At 37.4% G+C, this 17,953-nt stretch overlaps 1 protein-coding gene across 2 annotated transcripts in view; it reads right to left on the reverse strand.

Annotated features, from left to right (window-relative positions):
* Positions 1–17,953, reverse strand: part of SPAST (spastin) — a 62,750-nt gene that overhangs the window by 40,490 nt on the left and 4,307 nt on the right. The window contains exons 2-3 of one of the 2 annotated variants that reach the window (XM_022574133.3): positions 5,252–5,335; positions 3,171–3,254 (exon numbers count right to left, since the gene is read on the reverse strand). In XM_022574133.3, coding sequence (XP_022429841.1) covers positions 3,171–3,254; positions 5,252–5,335 — 168 coding nt within the window. Of the gene's footprint in view, positions 1–3,170; positions 3,255–5,251; positions 5,339–17,953 lie in introns of both variants that reach the window. The other variant, XM_022574132.2, reaches the window with a different exon arrangement.

The following is a 17,953-nucleotide window of genomic DNA, read 5'->3' on the forward strand; positions in this document are numbered from 1 at the left end:
CCTGCTCACAGCTACAAAGACCCAACACAGCCAAAAATAGATTTAAAAAAAGAAAAGAAAGAAATTCAGTTTATATCCCTTGGCACCGTTCCTGGTACAGAGTAAGGACAATAAATGGACATTGAATGAAGCTAAATTTTTTTTTAAAAAGGGTAATTGCCGGGCTTCCCTGGTGGCCCAGTGGTTGAGAGTCCGCCTGCCGATGTAGGGGACACGAGTTCGTGCCCCGGTCTGGGAAGATCCCACATGCCGCGGAGCGACTGGGCCCGGGAGCCATGGCCGCTGAGCCTGCGCGTCCGGAGCCTGTGCTCCGCAACGGGAGAGGCCACAACAGTGAGAGGCCCGCGTACCACAAAAAAAAAAAAAAAACCCCAAAAAGGGTAATTGCCAAGTATACCAGACACCAACGCCAAAATTATCTTTTTATCTACAGCAGGTTTTACACTTAAGCTTTGCTCTAAGGTTCACTATCACTAAATTGAAGATATGTAATACATATGAACTCTTCCCATCTTTATCAGAGATGCTACATCCTCTCAAACCAGTCTGTATGGGGAACTCCCAGTTATCATTCTCCATACTACTTAGATACCTATCAGGCATCCCACCTCTGAAAAGCTCCATTTTTTAACCAGCACATAATACACAAATATGCTCTACTATGCACTTGTGCACACTTCTTTTTTACTGTCTTTGGTATATAACTCCCAGATATTCTGCGTTCTCAGAAGACAGGAAAATGTTGATGATGTCTTTTATTCCACCGTCTCTTTTTTAAAGTAACATCTTTCATGAATGGACATATAGCACTTTTGAGGATAACAGACAACAACAACAACAAAATATTAATTCTATTAAAGCCTAGCTTCATGTTATATTATATATCTTTTTGTCCTCTCCTCTAACAACACAAATAAGAAATTACTAAGTTGCATTTAAAGACAAGTCTATAAATTGATGAGTTGCTTCTAATGTTTTACCATATCACAATTTCAAATACTGATAAAAGATAAAAGCCAACTATTATTCAATTTGAAACATGTTACAAAATGTTCCATAATCAAACTTAATCTGCATCACATACATTGATACTTTGTACATATACTGAAAAGGTGTTATAGCTAAAACACATAGAAAGGACCAACTAGAACAATTAGATAATTATTTTACTACAACAACCCTTGATGTAACATGTAATTTTATTTGACACAGTAATAACCGTCACTTAGGAAGTAAGAAAGCAAACTGTCAGCCACAGAAGCCAGGAGAACACTGCCTTGTTAGCTATCTGAAAACAGTAAGGGTTTCTTTTTCAAAAATGTGGGGCAAAAAATTTATAAATACCATGGACCATATAGGAATGAATGAATAAGTGAATTAATAAAAACCATATGTGTATATATGTACACAAAAGCAGGGGTGGTGATTACACACAGGTAAGGAGGTGAACAAAACCCAGCATTTTCGAGTACTTACTATGGGTTAGGTTCCTTCAACAATTCATAGTCACAAATACAGTGAGATAATAATTATCTATTAGCCTCATATTACAAATGAAATAAAGAAGACTCAGAAATGCCAAATAACTTATCAAAAGCACAGAGCAACAAATAAAGTCTGCCTGTTTACCAAGTTGCTACTATTTCTATCACATCAAGCTACGGTAGAACCACCCAAGAAGGGTGGGTTTTAGTTCCACCTTGTTTGAGGAGTAGATTTACCTTAAGAATATATTTTTAAAACCTACACCATCAAACAGAAGATGAGAAGTTTCTCTTTATAGACCTTTTACAGCTGATGAATGCAGAAAGAATGACAATTATAATGTCACTAGGCGTAAGTCATCAACTGCTGCTAACATCACAAGAAATACTGATGGATAAACACAAAACCACCTATCAAGTAGTCTTATCATTAAAAAATAAAAATCTACTTTCAATCCAATTAAGGCTCTATATCCAACTATCAATTTATAGGGAGGACAGAAGAACATACTAAAAGATAACATGGAGATGCATGGAGCGAAAGTCAGACTGCAGGAAACACTACGTGGAAAAGATCTGGTTCATCAGCAAATAAATTGCAAGAAAAAGAAAAAACAGACTTGTATATTAAAAGATGTATAGTATGGATCTTCTTGAAATCCTGATTCAAACAATTAAATTATTAAAAAAATAGTAGGAGTTATTAAATTTTGAGATACTGACTGCACATTATTTATATATTATATATAAATTTGGACACTGACCATTTTTTTGGCCATTACTTTTATGTTTATGTTAGTATTAAAAGAATTATTGGTTATTTTTTAGGTGTGATAATGGTATTTTGGCGATTTTTTTTTTTTGGCAGTCATGTCCATCATCCCATTTAATACTCACAGCTTCCCCAGAGGGAAGAATCATTACCTTCGTTTTATAATGAAATGAGTTTTCTTTTTGAAGGTTTTTTCTAGTTACAAATCAAAATAAAAAATAAGTGATACACAGGAAATAAGGGAGGGACGGAAAGAAGGGAAACGTTAGAAGGGAAACGTTAGAAGTGACAATCTCCTCACTTTGGCAATTTTATTTTTAAAGCATCTTTATCTTTTAGAGATATGAAATACTTATAAATGAAATAAAAAGATATCGAGAAATTGTTTCAAAATATTAATATGAAGTTGGGGAAAGTAAGCAGGGACATAAACTGTGGTTGGCAAACTTTTTCTGTAAAGAGCCAGTAGTAAATGTTAAAATATTTTTAAAAGCTATATATTAAAAGGCTTTGCAGGCTGTATGATCTCTGTATCAACTACTTAATTCTCTCACTGTAGCATGAAAGCAACCAGATAATATACAAAGGAATGAGAGTAGCTTTGTGCCAACTTACAAAAACAGGCAGTGAACTGGGTTTAGTCCATAGGCTATAGTTTGCCAGTCTTAAATCAAGACCGACAATGAGTTGATAATTACCAAAGCTGAGTGATGGATAATTAGTTCAATAAACTCTTCTGTTTTGTATACGTTAGAAATTTTCGTAAGTTAAAAGAAAGCCTAGAACACATTTTCAAGTTCATTGATTTATTTCCATCTGCATTTAAAGTTTCATTAAACTTTTAAGATTTTAAATCTTAAATTTTAAGATTTTAAATACATCTCATTCCAGTTATACAATTCATTAATTGATACCTAATAGTTGTAAACGGTCCTTGGCCATAACCAAATTAGTCATCATTTTAGCTTGAAGGCGTCTAGCTCTTTCACACTGTTCACCTGAAAGAAAAAGCAGAAAAAAAGAATTAAAATATCTACATTTACCTACTAATGCTGCTTCAAGATAAATTATCATACCAACTAATCTCATGGGGAGTCATAGTCTTTATAAAAAGACTATGAAATTAACAAAATATCAGTTTCAAATAATATCTTAAAAAAAATCAGTTATAGTTCCTTATGACGGTTTCAGACCTATTGTGGTATTTCATGGATTTTATGGGTTTTGAGACATATTTTTCCCCCTACATTTAAAACTCTTTGAAATTGGGAAGTGTTTTAAAACCTGTGCCAACCTACTAATGCTATCAGCCAGGCTGCGGTCATAACATAGTCTGTCACTTCCTCTGCATACAAAAATTTGGTCATAGATACTAATACTTCTGTTATAGCTATGTCAAAATAAGATTAAGATAGCATATTCAATAAGGTTAAAATTCAAATTCTATGTGATAAGAAGAGGATGTGTCATCATTTAATTGACATTGTTTTTTCTCTTGGTACAGTTGAAGACATTTTTGATTCAATGAAATACTATTTTTCTCATAACCAACTCATTTACTTCTAACTCTTCTTCTATGCATTCGGCAAAGAACAGCAAATATATTTTGTACATAATTCATAAAGTCATGCTCATAAACTCATGAAAAGTCTCCAAGACCCAATCTTCCATATTTACTTGTTCTATTCTGCTCTCTTTTATACAGGAGACCAGTAGCTAGAGAAACAGTCAAAATAAAAAGCAGAGATTACAAAAAAAGGTAAATATTGGACACATTATAGTTACTGGAGATTAGCTGATATAAGTTATAGAATTAGCCAGCCAGATAAAATATCCACTGGGTGGACTGATCCATAAGGCTAAGATTCTCAGCCCACACATTGCAATTTTTGCTTCTGAATTTATTTTAGCTATGATAAGCTGAAGTACTTTACTCATATAATAGTGGTATCCACATGCCACTATTCACAGCATAGTATTTAAGAATTCAGGCTCTGAAGTCAGACTGCCTGGGTTCAAATCCTAACTCTACCACTTCCTGCCTATGAGACCTCACGCAAGTTACTTAATTTCTTTGCACTTAAGGTTTTTCATCTGAAAAATAAGGATAATGGTAGCAGCTTTAGAGTGTAGGGTTGTGGTGAAATTAAAAGAGATAATACGTATGAAGCATATACAATGATGCTTGGGCACATAGTATGTGTGCAAGAAATATTGTCTACATATTTAAAGGTAATATTAGACTCTGAGTTTTTTTTTTGGCTGCGTTGGGTCTTCGTTGCTGCACGCAGGCTTTCTCTAGTTGCAGTGCGCTGGCTTCTCATTGCGATGGCTTCTCTTGTTGCGGAGCATGGGCTTCAGTAGTTGTGGCACGCAGGCTCAGTAGTTGTGGCTCATGGGCTCTAGAGCACAGGCTCACTAGTTGTGGCACACAGGCTTAGTTGCTCCATGGCATGTGGGATCTTCCTCGACCAGGGATTGAACCTGTGTCCCCTGCATTGGCAGGTGGATTCTTAACCACTGTCCCACCAGGGAAGTCCTTAGACTCTAATTTTTAATTTGATGTGACAGGAAAGTAAAGATGAGAAATAATTGTTTTGGTTTTAAAAAGCCATGTGTGAATCAAAGTCAGACATTACAGCTCATATTTTAACATGCAGTCAAGCATTACCCACAGTGTAAAAGGGAGTCTGTGAAATAACCACTCCTTCCCTGCCTCGACAATGAGGAAAGGATGAGGTTTCAAAAACAGGTTTAAAAATAGGGTTAACATATCATGAACAGCGGTTCCAAGGAGGACACAAGTAATACAATAATCAAGTTTGAGCATATCTGGTTACAACTTCATTTTTAGCATAGGTAATAAAGCATTAACTTTAACAAGAACATTTAAAAATCTGTTAAACACCTTTACTAAGATAAACGGATCTGAAATCAGGACAATCATGTGAACACAATTTCGGATGCTACTAAACAAACGTAAATATAACCTTACCTTGTCCTGTAACTACGACAGCTATTCCTTTTTCTAGTTCTTCAATACCTTTCTTATACCATTCCACAGCTTGCTCCTTTTGTCCTACTTTAAAATAGAAATAATTATTTGTATAAATCACAAGTATACCCTAAGAATACACTAAACATGTTGCAAAGCATGCTCTTATTAGGAGATACATGAAAAAAAGAGTTGTGATCAAACAAGTCTGAAAACTGTTACTCTGTGACTTCTTAGGACTTTAGCATCTTAATGTATATGTGGCTCTGCAAGAGGGAGATACAGACGTCAACGTTTCTCAAAATTTTAGAGCTGTGATTCTTTATTTGTTTATCATCTCATGGTATTGATGCTTATAACCACTGAAATGTTCTATTAGAGAAATAAATATTCAAGATTTTATTTTAAATAAATGGTTTTTAAAATATATACTATTAGGAAAAATAAATACGGTTTCAATAATAATGAGGAAAAAAGAATTGTTTAATCTAACTGTAGTCAAATATGATGTAATATGTTCACGGGTGCTCCTTTCAGAGTTAGCTTTTATTTCATAAATGATTGCACCATGAGAACTGGTATATGAGATTACAAGTGTGGCCATTAAGTAACACATTTCTATTTTCTTTGAAACATGACAACATTTATCCTTGATCCAAAATTAATCTTCAAAAGGACCTAAAAATTCAGCATAATCAAAATATGTGTAGGATACTTCTTTAAAGTGTTAACAATTACATGCAAATTTCATTGTTTTTAAAAATTAGTTTCTTAGTCCTTAGAATCTGCAAAGCCTCATAAGTGGCTAATATAGAGATACAGTAAAGCAAAGGTGGAAATCATGCATAAGAACTGTTTTTCATTTTTCCCTACTCATGTCCCTATTTAATCAAACAAAAATTCCCATGCCATTCTTTAATTTGAAATTTCAAAATCAATAAAATATCAGGACTCTCTTGATAACACAGAATAGATGAAGTCTTATTATAAACACCACACAACAACTAAGAAATACTGTCCCCTTATGAGTATGTACCTCCTACCTACCTTCCTCCGTCCCCAAAATAAATCACTAACTAGATTTAGCCCCTTGGACAGGGTAATTTCTTACTTATTACCCATATAAAATGCCATTAGTATTTTACACAGTGTCTGATCCAGAGTAAGTGCTCAATAAGTACTTGATAATGACACATGAAGAAATTATTAAGAATCTGTTGTAAGTCAATTCAAACTATTTGGATGCTTACCTTCTAGTTTTTTATGAAGAAAATATCTGTTTACATGTATTTTTGGTTTTTTAATTTTAAAAAAGGGGTAAATTACAGAAAACAGTAAAATAGCATTTGCATTCTGTGTGGTGGGAATATTGATAACAATATCGTATTTACTTAAAAATTTTAAAAATGAACTGCAACTTAACAGATACAACAGAAGTTCCTTTTTTGTGCCTCTTCCCATTCTCATGCTCCTTTCCTTCCCAGAAACCACTATCATGAATTGAGTGTCTACCTTACTTGTATATATTTTTCTATTGTTCCTACTTTATTTATATCATTTTATTTTAAAAATTTACATTGCTTTTTAGATCTATGTTGCTATACAGAGATTAGTTCATTCATTTCGACTCTGTATAGTATCCTATACCATCCTACAATTTATTTCCAACTACCTCCTATTAAAAGATACTTAGGTTGTTTCCAGTTTTTCAATATTTCAAATAGTTGCAATAAACATTCTTGTACCTGTCCCCCTATGTACATGTGCCAGTTTCTTTTGAGTATATGCTTAAGAAGTAGAATTGATGAGTCATAGTTCATCACATATTCTCCATTTACCAGAAATCAACAAAATGCTTTTTGAGAGTGCTTGTGCCAATTTATACTCCTAACAGCAGTGTATGACAGTTCTCACTGGCAACATCTGAACAAAATCTTTTAAGGCGTTTTACCACATTAGGGAGGCAAGTGAAATGACTGATTACAAATAAAATCACATGCTCAATAATTACTACCTAACATTCGTTGGTAACAGGAAGTTGATTTACTGCATTATTTGAATCTCGTTAAGTCAGTGTGACAGTAGAAAATGCATAGATATTTCTTACCTAAAAGTACAAGACCACCAGAGAAAGGATAGACATATAAATCGATGGAACAGAGGGACTTTCCTGGTGGTCCAGTGGTAAAGAATCTGCCGTCCAATGCAGGAGACGTAGGTTTGATCCCTGGTTAGGGAACTAAGATCCCACATACTGCAGGGCAACTAAGCCTGCACGCCACAACTACTGAGCTCACGTGCCTCAACAAGAGAGCCCACGTGCCACAAATTACAGAGCCCACGCGCCCTGGAGTCCACGTGCCACAACTAGAGAGAAAAACACCCACACGCCACAACTAGAGAGAAGTCTGAGCGCCACGATGAAAGATCTCACATGCCTCAGCGAAGATCCTGCATGCCACAACTAAGACCCGACGTAGCCAAAAACAAAAAAGAAAGAAAAATTTAAAAAAATACCAGGGCTTCCCTGGTGGCGCAGTGGTTGGAAGTCCTCCTACCGATGCAGGGGACACAGGTTCATGCCCCGGTCTGGGAAGATCCCACATGCCGCGGAGCGGCTGGGCCTGTGGGCCGTGGCTGCTGGTCCTGCGCGTCCGGGGCCTGTGCTCCGCAGCGGGAGGGGCCACAGCAGTGAGAGGCCCGTATACCGCAAAAAAAAAAAAAAAAAAAAATCAATGGAACAGAAGTCCAGAAATAGACCCCACATATATCATTGATTTGACTTTGACAAAGATGACAAGGTAATTCAATGGAGAAAGAATAGCTTTTTCAAAAAATGACGCTGGAATAACGGACACCCATACACAAAAAAACTTCACGTGACATACAAAAATTAACTTGAAATGGATCACAGACCTAAATGTAAAACCTAAAAATATAAAATTTACAGAAGAAAACATAGACAAAATTCTTTGTGATCTTGGCTTAGGCAGACACTTCTTAGAACATAAAAATCACAAACCTTAAGAGGAAAAAAGTGGGACTTCCCTGGTGGCGCAGTGGTTAAGAATCCACCTGCTAATGCAGGGGACAGGGGTTCGAGCCCTGGTCCGGGAAGATCCCACATGCCACGGAGCAACTAAGCCCGTGCACCACAACTACGGAGCCTGCACTCCAGAGCCTGTGAGCCACAACTACTGAGCCCGTGAGCCACAACTACTGACGTCCACCCACCTAGAACCTGTGCTCCACAACAAGAGAAGGCACCACAATGAGAAGCCCATGCACCACATCAAAGAGTAGCCCCCGCTCACCGCAACTAGAGAAAGCCTGCATGCAGCAACAAAGACCCAACACAGCCATAAATAAATAAATAAATAAATTTTTAAAAAAGGGGAAAAAATTGATAAACCAGACTTCATAAAAATTAAAAGTTCCTGCTCTTCAAAAGATGGATCTGACAATGTAAAGACAGGCCACAGATTGACTGGGAGAGAATATTTGCAAAACAATATGTCTAATAAACGTCTTGTAAGCAGAATATATAGAGAACTCTTACAATGATTTTTTTAAAAAGTCATTTAAAAATAGTGTGCAAAAGATCAAAACATACACTTTACCAAAGAAGAGACATAACATGGCAAATAAACACAAGAAAAGATGTTCAACATCATTAGCTGTTAGGGAGCTACAAATTAAAACTCCAAGATTTTAATTTTGAATGGAAAAAAGTTACAAGTCACATTTGCAGGTGTGACTACAAAATGATACAGCCATTTTGGAAGACTTTGGTAGTTCCTCATGACATTAACATATACTTACCACATGACCCAGCCCTTCTTCTATGTATTTACCCTAAGAAATAAAAACATCAAAGACCTGTACATGAATGTTTACCAGCTTTATTCATAAGAGCTAAAAACTGGAAACAACCCAGATGTCCATCATTTAGTGAACATATTAACAAATTGTGATACAACCATACATAGACTACTACTCAGCAATAAAAAGAACAAAATACTGATACATGTAGGAACATAGATGAATCTCAAAAACATGCTAAGTGAAAAAAGCCAGACACAAGAGGCTACACACTATATAATGCCATTTACATGACATTCACTGAAGACAAAACTAGAGGGATGAATCAGATTAGTGATTGCCAGAGGCTAAGGGGGAGGCAAAGGGATGGACTACAAAGAGGCACAAGGGAGATTTTGGGGTGATAAAACATTCAATATATTGAGTGTGGTGATGGTTTACACAGCTCTTTGTCATAACTCACTGAACTATAGATCCCTAAATAGGGTAAACTTTACGTAAATTATACCTCAATAAATCTGATGTTTTAAAAGTGCAATACTCCAACATTTATGTATAAGAACATTTGTTGTGACTTGAATTATAATACCAGAACTAAAATTTTGATTACAAGAGTAAGATTAGAAGAGAAAAACTAGAAAAATATTTTTAAAACATCTGTTTGAAGGGAGCAGAGAATTTTCAAAACAGTATGAAAATTACTAAAATTTGGAAGGAGGGGACATTTCACACCCATTAGGATGGCTGTTTTAAAAAATTACCAAAATATGGAAAAGAGAAGAGCCAACAGAGGTGAGTCTATGACTTGGGGCACTTTTTTGCTTGAAACAATTGTCAATTCTGAATGCAAATGTGACCAAGAAACTAAGCAGAGCTTTCAGCAGACTCACGGGACTAAGTTGACAAAAAATGAATTCCAGGGCATGCCAAGGAGAATAAGCGGCAATGATTCCAAGACTTTGGTTGGGACCCTGCATCATTGAAGAGTTATGAACTAGGCCAGCCTGTACAAGGGATGACACCCACACTCAAATCACTTCAGTCCCCTAAATTAGGGGAAACTACAAGCCCATAAGCTCCTACGTGATCATCCTTCTGACTAAATTTTTTTTAAACTTTTGGTCATGCCATGCAGCTTGTGGGATCTTAGTTCCCCGACCAGGGATTGAACCCAGGCCCTGGCAGTGAGAGCGCCAAGTCCTGACACTGGACCGTCAGGGAATTCCCCCTTTTGACTAAATTATGGCAGAAAAATCAAACCTTACAATGGCGTCCAGCACACAAAAGACCTTCATGATACTTGAACAGTTCTTAGTTTCCCTTACACATTTCCCTCTTTCCTATATGGGCCCCAACAACATTCAAACTCAACCAACAGACTACATCAAATCAAGAGAAGATTGGGATGGCAGAAACTTACAATGGTTGTAGTGGTAATTGAAATTAATAGCCAATAATGTGAACTACAAGTGAACTACATAATCTAGGACTAACAACAGCCCAAGAGCCAAATAGAGTCAGCTGCCTGTTTTTGTATATAAAGCTTTACTGGATCACACCCCCTATATGAGAGTGTTGAATAGTTTTGAAAGAGCACTTGAAATAATTATTAAATTATACACTAATATGTATAAAATAGATAACTAATAAGAACCTGCTGCATAAACAAATAAATAAAATAAAATTCAAAATTCCAAAAAAAGAGAGAAATATTTATTAAATAGTTCAACAAAAAACCAAGAGAATGCAAAAATGGGCAAAGGACTTGAATAGACATTTTTCCAAAGAAGATATGCAAATGGCCAATAAGCACATGAAAAGATGCTTGATATCATAAGTCATTAGTGAAATGCAAATCAAAACTATGATGTAATACCACTTCACATATGGCCATTATTTAAAAAGACAGAGACTTCCCTGGCAGTCCAGTGGTTAAGACTCCACACTTCCAATGCAGGGGCCTTGGGTTCGATCCCTGGTTGGGGAACTAGGATCCCACATGCCGCGTGGTGTGGCCAAAAGATGAAAAAATAAAGTAAAAATAAATAAATAAAAATAAAACAAGCAAACTTTGAAACTAACAAACGTGAAGAAATTAGAAACCCTTGTGCACTGGTGCTGGGAATGTAAAAATGCAAAGCTGGGGACTTCCCTGGTGGTGCAGTGGTTAAGAATCCACCTGTCAATGCAGGCGACACGAGTTTGAGCCCCGGTCCGGGAAGGTCCCACATGCCGCAGAGCAACTAAACCCTTGAGCCACAACCACTGAGCCTGCGCTCTAGAGCCTGTGAGCCACAACTACTGAAGCCCGTGTGCCTAGAGCCCGTGCTCCACAACAAAAGAAGCCACCTCAATGAGAAGCCCGCATACCGCAACAAAGAGTAGCCCCCGCTCACCACAAGTAGAGAAAGCCCACTCGCGGTAATGAAGACCCAACGCAGCCAAAGATTAAAGAAAATAATTAATTAATTTTTAAAAATATGCTTAAAAAATGCAAAGCTTCTGTGGAAAGCAGTTTGGCAGTCACTCAAAAAATTAAACATAATAATTACCTTATGATCCAGCAATTCTATTCCTAGGTGGATACTCAAAAGTATTGAAAAGGAACTCAGAGACTTGTATACCAATGTTTATAGTAGCATTATTAACAACAGATGGAAACAACCCAAATATCCATCAACAGATGAAGGGATAAACAAAATGTGGTATATACATACAATGGAATATTATTCAGCCTCAAAAAGGGATGAAATCTGTTATATGCTACAAGGCTGATAACCATTGAAATGCTAAGTGAAATGTCAGACACAAAAGGACAGATATTGTATGATTCCACTTATATGAGGTACCCAGAATATGCAAATTCATAGAGACAGAAAGCAGAACAGAGGTTAATCAGGGACTGGGAGGAAGGGAGTATGGAGAAGAGGAAATGGGGAGTTATTGTTTAATGGATGCAGAGTTGCTGTTTGGGATGATGAAAAGCTCTAGAAATGGATAGTGGTGATGGTTACACAGTACTGTGAATGTATTTAATGCCAATGATTTGCATACTTTAATTGACTAAAATGGCAAATTTTGTTATCTTTTACTACAATAAAAAAAAAAAGACTAAATGACCCATTATAGGCAGTTTGCTGCTCCCTGGTATACAGCAATGAAAATGAAGAATTACTGCCACAAGTAACCTCACGGATTAATCTGACAAGCATAATGTTGAGCAAAAGGAGCCATACATAAAAAGAACACATACTGTATGATTTCACTGATAAAGCTCAAGATCAGGCAAAGGTGATTTATGGTGTAAGAAGTTAGGAATTGAAGATACCTTTGTGAAGGCTGGGGAAAGGTAGTGAGCAGAAGGGAGGATGAGAAAGGCAGGCTTCTGGAGTAATATTCTATTTCTTGACCTGGTGGGGTTTCAAACTGCTGTGCTCAGTTTAATAATTCATTAAGCAACACACTAACTGTGCACTTTATGTATGCTTTAATAAAAGTGTACTTAAAAACTGAAAAAAATAGAGGAGGAAGATTAAATATATTGAAACAGAAAGTGAGTCCCCATACATTAAGTGAAAAAGGTTACAGATCAGTTTCTATGTAACATGGTTCTTTTCCTCTAATGAATATTTACGTTTATGTAACTAGACAAAATCAGGAAACTTATCAGTAATCATCTCCCTAAGGATAAGATTACAGAAGATTTTCACTTTCTATATTTGTGCATTATTTTAGAGTTGTGTTACTGTACAAGCAACAAAAATACTGATGTTATCCATCTTTAAATGAAGATAATAATAGTGCAGGGACTTCCCTGGTGGTCCAGTGGTTAAGAATCCGCCTTCCAGTGCAGGGGACACAGGTTTAATCGCTGGTCAGGGAACTAAAATCCCACATGCCGCAGGGCAACTAAGCCCACACGCGCAACTACTGAGCCCACGCACCACAACCAGAGAAGCCTGCACGCCACAACAAAGAGCCCATGCGTGAAACAAAAGATCTCACAATGAAGACCCCGTGTGCTGCAGCTAAGACCCAACACAGCCAAATTAATTAATTAATTTTTAAAAAAGTAAATCTACATTCTGTTTAAAAAAAAAAGAATAGCAGACTAATTTGTGAATCATCAACTGAATCTTTTCACTCACATGTTAGTGGTACCCAGATTGCCACAAGAAGGGTCAGAACATGAGTAGTTTGGGTAGCGAGGTAGGATGTCAGTTTGCAAGTATGTGAGTTAGAAGACAGAGATTTAAGTCTTTCTCCATCATTTAATAGCTGTATGACTTTGGCAAAGTCTGGCAATTTCTCTGAGTTTTAGTCTCCTTACCTAAAAACAAGATGACATTTATTTTACCTCATGAGTTGTGGCAAAGATCAAATGAAATAGGGCATGGGATAATACTTTAATAAAGAGATATGTAAAAAATTACCTTTATCATACTTAGTAAATTTGTTAATAATATAAATCCTTTTACTCCGGAACTGTATGCACTGTTGTATTTTAGCTCATAAAGCCCACTGCTTTTAACTTATCTATTTAGTCCTTCTTAAGCATCATTCTACAAACAATTCCAGGGAGTAAGTACATCCATTTTCCTACACAATTTTTTGCTAGCAACTTGCAAGTGTCACATTAGCGGAATAACGGGTATCTTTAAAAATCTTACAGTACATTTTAATGTGTGCTAATCCACAATAAACCACAGAGACCATGAAGCATTAGACTAACAGCCCTCTGATTAATTCTCTCATAGTTCACTATCACAGAAAGGATCCTTTCTACTCTGTTTTAATTCAGCAAAAAAAGGCCATATTTGCTTTCATGTTCAACCATCAAGGTTTATTTCTGAAGTTAAGATTTATTTTTTCCCATTTAATTGGAAAGGTTTTGAATCCCATGTAAAGGAATCATTACAGTTTTGGTCATTTTCTTTAAACCTTAAGAATTTCAATCAATTTGTCTTTAAGTCTTTTTTAATTTACTATGGATGGTAGGTAATTTTAATTTTCTTCTGTGCATTTTTGGTATTTTCCAATTCTCTATCAAGAGCTTGCATTCAGGGCTTCCCTGGTGGCGCAGTGGTTGAGAGTCCGCCTGCCGATGCAGGGGACACGGTTCGCGCCCCGGGCCAGGAAGATCCCACGTGCTGCGGAGCGGCTGGGCCCGTGAGCCATGGCCGCTGAGCCTGCGCGTCCGGAGCCTGTGCTCCGCAACGGGAGAGGCCGCAACAGTGAGAGGCCCGTGTACCACAAAAAAAAAAAAAAAAAGAGCTTGTTCATACACGAGTACATACATGAGAATAAAAAATCATTTCATCTCTTTTGTAATAAAAAGCTAGGATACTAAGTGACGCTAAGGGGAGACTTCCATCTGTTTTTTCTGAACAAAGGGTCACAATTAGCAAAAATATTTTTATATCACTCTTCAGATAATTCGCCTTCTTCCTCAAATCTCATTTAGACTGCCGCTGTTTCATAAAAAGAGTAGTAAAAACTAGGTATCAAGGTTTAACAATGTTCTAACATAACCTCTAGAGGCTGTTAACCTAAAGAACTGTAAAATTAATAACAAGTTTGGGACTTCCCTGGTGGCACAGTGGTTAAGAATCCGCCTGCCAGGGCTTCCCTGGTGACGCAGTGGTTGAGAATCTGCCGGTTAATGCAGGGGACACGGGTTCGAGCCCTGGTCTGGGAGGATCCCACGTGCCACAGAGCAACTGGGCCTGTGAGCCACAACTACTGAGCCTGCGCGTCTGGAGCCTGTGCTCTGCAACAAGAGAGCCCGCGATAGTGAGAGGCCCATGCACTGCGAAGAAGAGTGGTCCCCGCTTGCCACAACTAGAAACAGCCCTTGCACAGAAACGAAGACCCAACACAGCAAAAATAAATTAATTAATTAATAAACTCCTACTCCCAACATCTTAAAAAAAAAAAGAATCCGCCTGCCAATGCAGGGGACATGGGTTCGAGCCCTGTTCTGGGAAGATCCCACATGCTGCAGAGCAACTAAGCCCGTGCACCACAACTACTGAGCCTGTGCTCTAGAGCCTGTGAGCCACAACCACTCAGCTCTCGTGCCACAACTACTGAAGCCCATGCGTCTAGAGCCCGTGCTACACAACAAGAAGCCACCGCAATGAGAAGCCCATGCACCGCAACGAAGAGTAGCCCCCAATGAAGAGTAGCCCCTACTCGCCACAACTAGAGAAAGCCCGTGCACAGCAACGAAGACGCAGCACAGCCAAAAGTAAGTAAATTAAATAAAATTTTTTAAAAGTTTGTAAAATAAATAAATAAATAACAATAGTTCCCATTTTCTGAGGACCTACTATGTGCAGACACTAAGTATTTTACAAACATTATCTCAGTCTAATAATAAGTAACTTGCCCAAGATCCTGTGGAGCCAGAATTCAAATGTCAATTTGGATAAGAGGCACTGCAATTTAAAAAGGATAAAATTAGACTCTCAAACCTGAGGTAAAGAAAAGCAGCCCCTGACATCGAGGAGCTGGTACCGTCAACTAAGCCTTGGTGTAACAAGGCAATGACCTGACATTACAACTAAGCCTTGGTGTTCTACTGAGTATAAACAATTCCACAGAACAACAACATCAGCCAAGGTCACTCTGTGATCATGATGGATGAAGACAAAAATGAGACCACTCTACAATCGTGTCTAAACACAGACAAAATGTGAACATTGGCCAAGCCATGAAACACCAAACATCCCCCTCTTCGGGCTAATGACCGCTTCTTAACCAATTGCAGCTGCATCCTCACTCTAGTCTTCTCTCTTTGTGGGTTAGATTTAAGATACTTAATCACAGAATTATCCCCAATTCCTGAAAACATCCAATCCAGAGCAAAACCCTGCTTCCTTCAATCCTCCTTAAAATCACCTAATACAAGCCCAAATTCTATAAGTTCTTTTTAGCCTTTTCCTGAGATACACCATGGTTCCCCATGGTGTGTGTTCTCTTGGTTACAATAAGTAATAAATCCCACTTGTTCAGCCATAGATGGGTGTTCCAGTGAAAGCTCACTGAAAGGAACTGACAAAATCCACTTAAGAACAACAAACTAATTCTCTCCCTCTCTACTGCAACATAAAATATCTGCAAAAGAACAAAGATATGTGAATAAGTATAACGTCTATGCTATACCTATATAGCTGTAAAACACTTACTAGTTCCAAGAAAATTGTGGATTTTGACATTTTTCTTTCCTCACTACCAGAATGAACCACTGAGATGTGAGTGTGCTCAAAGATGTTTTATTCTATAGGATGTCTAGCATGAGCATTTGTTAATAATTCACAAAGCAAGAGAAAAAAAGGCTAGGTCATTGATTAATACCTTCACTGATCTTACACAGGTCAAGAGAGTGGAAAACGAGTAGAAAAGTAGAGAATCTACACTTTGCCATAATTGAAAAATCCAACTACTACTGGGTAGAGCACAGAGAATAAGATAGTGAAAAAGAGGCAGGAAGGGTTAGGGAAGATCCTTCTTCAATAATTTAATATCCGTTTACTGACTATCCCTTAATTGTCATCAGGATGACTAACAATAATCTTAGGAATCTAGTTACCAGGTGAGTTTTATACGGTTCAACTGTATTCTGTACTAGGAAGAATATAAACTGCAATAAAAATCAGCTAAAAACAGAACAAGGAATGAAGTTCGTAAAAGTGGCTGCCTTTTTGTCTCTTTAGTGCAAATGCCACTAAGTATTCTTGAAGAGAAATATAAAGTGTTTATTGTTTATTTAATAAAAAATAATGTTATTCTCTGGGAAAAGTATGATATTATCAGAATGTCCATCCATCGCAATAATTCTTTCCTTGTTCTAATCATTTAAAGCAGAAATTAGGCCCAAGAAAATTGTCTGAAATCAATCCTTTCAAAATGGTATCTAGTAGTTTTTAGGAATAAAAGAAAGTATACCAAATCTGATACTTCTGATTTCTAATTTCTAGCTTCACCTTCTGAAAATAGATGTGGATAAGCAAGTATTTTGTGTGTTTTAAATAAAGTACTACATTGGATTATACGAAATTATAGTACATGGTAATTAATTTTTTAAAAAACCTTCCATTTTAAATACAAACTGACTAGGAATAAATAAAAAAGGATTTTATTTAGATAACTTCTATCTTTGATGCCAGATGCTGCAGCCCTATCTTATCCTGAGAAACTGGCTCTCTCTCTTTCATACAATACATTGGGCCCTTACTGTCTGTCAAGTCCTACACACTTGAGGTAACTGAGCCACACCTGAAGAACCTGCACCACTGTATTACTCAGGAGACCCCAGGCTTGTCTATCAGCAGGAGCCACCCAAAGCATGTTAGGTCATGTTCTGGTTAATCCAAAGAACCACTATTACAACCTTCTCTCCTCCCCCAAGTATTCCAAGGGGCCCTTGGAATTAAAAGACAGAGAACCTGCTTCATATAAAACAAACAGGGGCTTCCCTGGTGGCGCAGTGGTTAAGAATCCGCCTGCCAATGCAGGCGACACGGGTTCGAGCCCTGGTCCGGGAAGATCCCACATGGCGTGGAGCAACTAAGCCCGTGCGCCACAACTACTGAGCCTGCACTCTAGAGCCCGCAAGGCACAATTACTGAGCCCATGTGCCACAACTACTGAAGCCCGCGCACCTGGAGCCCGTGCTCTGCAACAAGAGAAGGCACCGCAATGAGAAGCCCGCACACTGCAACAAAGAGTAGCCCCCGCTTGCCACAACTAGAGAAAGCCCACACGCAGAGAAAAAATAAATTTATTTTTTTAAAAAATAGCTTGGTTTCAGATAAATTTAGGCCTTTATGAAAGTTCAGTGTCAAAGTTGAGTATGCCATAAAAAAGAATAAAATT

The sequence above is a fragment of the Delphinapterus leucas genome, chromosome 13 (assembly GCF_059928025.1).
Source record: "Delphinapterus leucas isolate spDelLeu-1000000601 "Yukka" chromosome 13, BTC_Dleu_Yukka2, whole genome shotgun sequence".
Taxonomy (NCBI): Eukaryota; Metazoa; Chordata; class Mammalia; order Artiodactyla; family Monodontidae; genus Delphinapterus; species Delphinapterus leucas.